The 6,084-nt window shown below is 49.7% G+C and overlaps 1 protein-coding gene across 2 annotated transcripts in view; it reads right to left on the bottom strand.

Annotated features, from left to right (window-relative positions):
• Positions 1 to 6,084, bottom strand: part of NSF (N-ethylmaleimide-sensitive factor) — a 49,925-nt gene that overhangs the window by 29,359 nt on the left and 14,482 nt on the right. For both annotated transcript variants that reach the window (XM_010182785.1, XM_010182788.1), the window contains exon 7: positions 4,913 to 5,068. In XM_010182785.1, coding sequence (XP_010181087.1) covers positions 4,913 to 5,068 — 156 coding nt within the window. The remainder of the gene's footprint in view (positions 1 to 4,912; positions 5,069 to 6,084) is intronic.

Genomic DNA, 6,084 nt, shown 5'->3' with positions numbered 1-6,084 from the left:
AAACGTGTAGTGAAAACGCAGGCTGCAGGAACCAAAAGGTAGAGAAGAAGTCGATGAAAGGAAACTCCAATTTTAAAGCACAATGAGAAAGGACCCATCCTGGGTTTACTGGCATGCTGTGTTTTTATTAACAGCCCTGAAGACGGAGCAGAAAGCACCTATTAAATCTGCACATTCCAATGCCAAGATCTACAAACACACTGACAGGCAGGATTAAATTCACTTAAGAACAGTGTAATTTGACGCACAAGTTTCCATATGGGGGTAGCAATAATTAACTGCGTGTTGCAATACAAACAGAACAACCATCACTGAGGATTTCAGACCAGCACACACACCGAGGCACAACGCCCGACCACGGACTGGTCTGAGGAGCACCCCAGGCACTGACCCTGCTTCGGCCGTCACCGCTGTGCACAGCAGAGCGACCGGGGGCAGACAAACAGCAACCGGTGAGGTGAGAAACAGCTTGAGAACCTGAGATCAGCCTCAAGAACACTGCAGAAACACGGGCAGACGAGTGTGGGACATCCTCCTCCAAAGCCATAGGAGAAATAAGCAATCTGTGACGAATAAAACGTTGGACAGCAAAGACGCTGTGAGCGGTGGCGGCTGCTGCCCTGGGAGGTGCTGGCATTTCTACCACCTCCGGTCCAGGTCAGACACGTCTGACACCACTCCTCATTAAAGTCTCCCTAATTTAAGAACAGACTGCATGAGATCCTTCCCATTATTCTTCTTCTTTTAGAGCATCTGAGCACCTCAAGAACATTAACGTATTAATTTTTAAGAGACCTTTAAAGAGAAGTCTCCACAGGCAGAATCCAAGAACCCAGTATCTGATTGTCTGCTAACGCGAACGCTCATCTGGTGTTTTGTTAATACTTCGTTTTCATATTGAGCTGTACTTCCAAAATGCAGAGCACTGAAACCAGCTGATCCCAAGAGGTCAGAGGACAAGTTAAATGGGTACTGGGAAACAGAAATCACCTTGGTACAGTCAGATTTCACCTAACGGGTCACGGGAGAGGACGGGGACTTTGGGCTCCATCTCAGTCTCTCAATAGAAACACGATCTGTAACAGCAAACGCCTCTGTTCCTGTTACTGAACCGTAACAACGCGTACACACAGAACCTGCTTTCTCAGTGGCCTGTACAACAACCAGTGTGCCACCCAAGCCATAGGAACCACTGCCCTGCTGGAAGCCAAGACTGAGTTTCAATGCACGGAGACACAAGAGTGCTCGTGGAAAAGAAAAACAAGAGTTAGGACTAGGTTTTTATTTTCCGATCTCAGAAAACGCTGTTCAGTGCTCTTGAAATTCACAGCTCCAGGCACCAAATACCAAAAACTTGGTTCCAAATGGTTAAATTTCTGCTGAAAGAGAGAGGACTGTTATAACACATATCCAGCAACCTTAATGTCAGACAACGACACAGACTGAGGAGAAAAGCAGCATTTAACAAGGACGTGAAGAAAGGGCTTATCTGCAGGAACAGTTCAGAAAAACGCAATATTTATTAAAAAAGAAGGAGCTGCTTTAGCTCCATCAAGAGGATGGCTTGGACTGCAACAAGGAGCAACCGCAGCCAGGCTGCAGGTGACCACAAAGTGGTGCAGCTCCACCATGAGCTGAGGTCACAGAGATCTGGGAGAGGCTGGGAAAGGAGGACGGGTCCCCAGAAATGTGGCGTTAGCAGAGCTGTCCCCCCACAGGGTCCTTCCTGAGGAACACACTGGTACTGGTACAACAGCAAGGGCCCAGGGACAGCGCCAGGCTGTAGGTTACCACAAAGTGGTGCAGCTCCACCATGAGCTGAGGTCACAGAGATCTGGGAGAGGCTGGGAAAGGAGGACGGGTCCCCAGAAATGTGGCGTTAGCAGAGCTGTCCCCCCACAGGGACAAGGTCCTTCCTGAGGAGCACACTGGTACAACAGCAAGGGCCCAGGGACAGCACCACCGAGCAGTGCCCTCCTGCACCAAGACGCTTCCCTCAGCCCTCAACCAGACACGGGATTTTTCCATTTGGCTGTCACAAGATTGTTAAGAGTTGAGCATTTGGTGAACGAGAACAGCATCGCCAAAGTTCATAACGCCAACGAATCTCCCATAAATGACTGTGAAACTGTAGCCTTAAAAGCAATCGCCTTAAACTGATGAAGGTCCCGCTGGGGTTCAAAAGTGACCTGACCCTCACAGCCCCGGCACCCAGGCAGCTGTGGCACATCGAGCCACCCCTGAATGCTAACCCTATAAACTGGTTCTAAGCCGTATTTTTTGATTGCATTGTCCGCAGAGCCACACGAGCACCAAGGCCCCGCAGTGGAGGTGGCTGATACACGCACGGGTAAGGAAACGCCAAGTGCCCCTTGCCAGGGCAGCAGGCAGCGAGGGCAAGGTTCAGCGACCGGCTGAAGTTGGTCTTGTCTTGGACAAACCAAAGATCGCAGAATGCACACCCTTGGATGACATGGTTAACTAACACTGATTTATATCCTCCAGGGCCAGAACATTCCTTGGGAGTTAGATAAACCACACACAAATTGCAAGCCGTTTCTGAAGGGTCTGTGCAGCCACTCTGCGGTTACAGGACAGAAATATTTATTGCGTTTGGCATGGAAGCGCAGTCTGCGAGCACTGGGCAACGGCAGGAGCGGGTGAGCAGCAGAGCACCAGAGAGCGAGCAAATTCTTTCTTTTCCTTTCCTAATAAATCATACACAAAGGTGAACAGCTGTCACGCTGACATTTCAGATCTGAAATATAGTTAAGAGCAAGTTATAACTAAGGCAAAGAAAACGAGTGTCAGAAAGTCTTGTTTTTTCAAATTTCAGATAAGCTCTTTAGCCCTAGGGTTAATGGGAGAGCTCGAGAGCTCTGCCTGGAGTCTCGCTCCTCACCAGAAAAATGTTTCTTTGTGCAGTATGTGTGTAAACACGCACAAGTAAGGCTACGTGTATTTCTATAAATAATATGGCACACCTTTAATTCATTGCCCAGGGTAATCAAAACACTCGTGGTCCTTCAGAGAACCTTTCTCTTCCTGTCTGAAGCAACACCCATCACCAAGAGGAGCCATCCGCTCGGTGCACCCTGCAAAGCAGCTCCGCAGCCTGCGGCCAGCGCGGCTCCTGCCCCTCTCTGGAGGTGCCTCTGGAGCGGCTGCACAGCCCTGCCAAGGGGTGCCCAGCCGCCAGGGCCACGCAGCCACCAACAGCACCAAGGGACTGGAGTCGGAGCCATGGCTGCTTTACACGCTGCACGCAGCTGAACTGGTGAAGCCACAGCAAAGTGAAAACAAGCTCTCATTACCTCTAGTCTACGAACGTTGTCTCATCACTGCCCATGACATCGAAGGGAACTCCCAAGGCCTAAATCTTCTACCTTCAGCCATGGTCACAGTAAGGGCTCTGCGCTGCAGCTGTGGACGTGTACGACAGCTGGTTCAAAAGGTAAAAGTCCCTCGAGTGAGGGATGCTGGTCCATCCGCAGGGCAGCTGTCAGTAACACTTCTGAACCGGACACAACGCAGTGTCCAGGTAAAAGCTCTTCCTTCCATAGCCAACACCTTTTCTCTCATTTTGTCTCTCTGCAGAGCAGCTCAATATTTAACAAATTCAAGCATTTGATATTCTCAAGCAGAGGCAGAGAAGCTGTGACTTGCCCATGGCCGCTAAAACGAAGAGAACCAAGATCAGCCCCCAGAAGGCCTTGGCTACCAGATCGATACCAGGCAGGAAGGCAGGGAGAGAACCGTGCACTAATTGGATTCTGCCTACGGGGTTTCCTCAGCTTTCCTGCACAAGTGTTCACATCCCTAAGAAAAGGGCAAACACACCTCGCAGGGAAGTTTACTGTAACATCAACTCCACGAGCGCTGGAAATGGCCGCACGTTACACAAACAGGACCCATCTTCTGAAGAAAATCTGTTTTGTAATCAAAATCTTGATTGCTTCATTTGTGGGGAGAGGGAAGGTGGATCGGGATATAAAAACATACACAGAAATTACACAGCTACAGATTCCAAGCTTAAATACGAACCCACAGAGATTATGTTCAGAGAACAAGGATCAGCTACAACATCCCCAGCCACTCCATGTGACAAAACAGGATACCTGCAGCTGCATGTTGCTCACGAAAAATTAAATCCAGTGCTATTTATCTGCCTGCCAGCACATGTTTACAAAGTAATGAGACTGCCTTTCCTTCCCCCGACCCCAAAAGTCAAAGCTGTATTTAGAATCTGCACTTTTATTCCACAAACTCCCCGACGTGCCATGGCTCATGCATCCTCTCCAGTGTTTCAAATGCGACCAAGCACAGATCACACAGGACACTCTATTTACTGTGCTAACTCTGTGAAAAGGACATGGGTTTACAGCATAACTGCCAGGACAACAGATATTTATTCTACAAGGATCATTGCGACAGCATTTCCCTTGATCTGTACAGACAGCCCACTGCCTGTCAGGAATAGCAGCACTCGGTCGCACTGCACTGTAAACGCAGCATTCAGAGGACAGGGAGCACTGGGGTTCCAGCAGAAAATAATTCAATTAAACCGTGCATCTCATTTGTTCAGACATCGCCCATACAGTGCTGAGTATTCCCCTTGTTTCGCTGTCCCTCCTTTCTTACAGGGAGCACTGGGGTTCCAGCAGAAAATAACTCAATTAAACCGTGCATCTCATCTGTTCAGACATCTCCCACACAGTGCTGAGTATTCCCCTTGTTTCACTGTCCCTCCTCTCTCGCAAGAGCAGAGGACAAGGCCCTGTTGGTCTATCAGGACCCTAAGCAATCACCACGCTGTAACAGCGTAAGCTCATTAGTCAATACTGGGTCTCCACAGACCAGAAACAGGACGGCAGTCCTGTACCCCAGCCGTGCCTGGCTGGATTGCACTCACCCATTTGCTCCACAATTTCAGGTGGAAAAACTCGAGAAGCAAAAGCTCGTCGGAAAATATCCGAGAATTCTTTGTCAAGGCCCCCAATGCCCATTTTCTCAAAATTCCAGTCCGGGTTGATGATCGACTGGCGGTTCTCCTTGGTCTTTGATTTACCTGCAAAAAACCAAAGCAATCATTTCAAACACGCAGGAGAGCAGAGTCACAGCAAACCAAAGCACAACCACCAGAACTGCTCTGCAGGCCAGAGCCATGCTCAGCGTTTGCTTTCAAAGGAGGATCCGCTACGGCAAGGACACCAGGGCAGAACACCAGAGGCTCAGCTGATTTGTGAACCGTTTTCCCAGCCTTCCAACCGTCCTGTTCAGGGATTTCTCAAGCTTGTTGTTGCTTCTGTACGTGTAAGAATCCTCAGTAGATCTCTGCCACAAATGTACCCAGGCGCCCTAAGACCACGTACGCTCTGTATCCAGAGCGCCCTACAGCATCGCGCTCACCGTGCCTGCCACCACCACAACCAACCCCCTCCTCTGGTGCATCTGAGCCAGCTCCTGCCAGCCTCATTTCACATCCCCCAGCCTTGTGTCAGGAGGGACAGTGAACAGCAGCAGCATCCCCTCGCTTCAGGCTCCCTGGGACGACGTTAGGCTCGTGCTGTATCCTCCTCAGCGGTGCCTTTGCCAGGTCCTCGCTGGTTCTCCCTTCCTGACGACGCAGGAGCTCCGCACTGGAGCACCCTGGTTCTCCTCTCCATCCTCTCTGTATCCACTGCACCCCTTGAGCACCAGGCAGGGTGGAAGTGCCCCCACTGCGGCTTGTTTGAATCTCAGATACAGGTACAACTATGCTCCTCTTTACCCATATTCCTTTATTAATAATTCTTAACAACCATGATTAATAACTCCCAGCAACGAGGCTCAGACTGATACTGAGCATGGGTCCAGATTTTCCTGGCAACTATCATACCTGGGATCCTGGCCCAAAACAGCAACCAGTTCTGACTCAAGTTAGGAGTCTTACTCCTCTCATGCATCACTTTACGCTTATTTCTATTGAATTTTCTCTGCCACCTGATTTCTTGCTCACTGAGCTCAAAAAGAACAAGCTTTGTCACCTCATTACTCAGTCTCTTCAGCTTATTCAATAATTATACCGAGAAGCAGAGGCCCCAG

This window comes from Mesitornis unicolor, unplaced genomic scaffold (genome assembly GCF_000695765.1).
Source record: "Mesitornis unicolor isolate BGI_N332 unplaced genomic scaffold, ASM69576v1 scaffold11734, whole genome shotgun sequence".
NCBI lineage: Eukaryota > Metazoa > Chordata > Aves > Mesitornithiformes > Mesitornithidae > Mesitornis > Mesitornis unicolor.
This window is presented reverse-complemented; position numbering and strand designations above follow the sequence as displayed.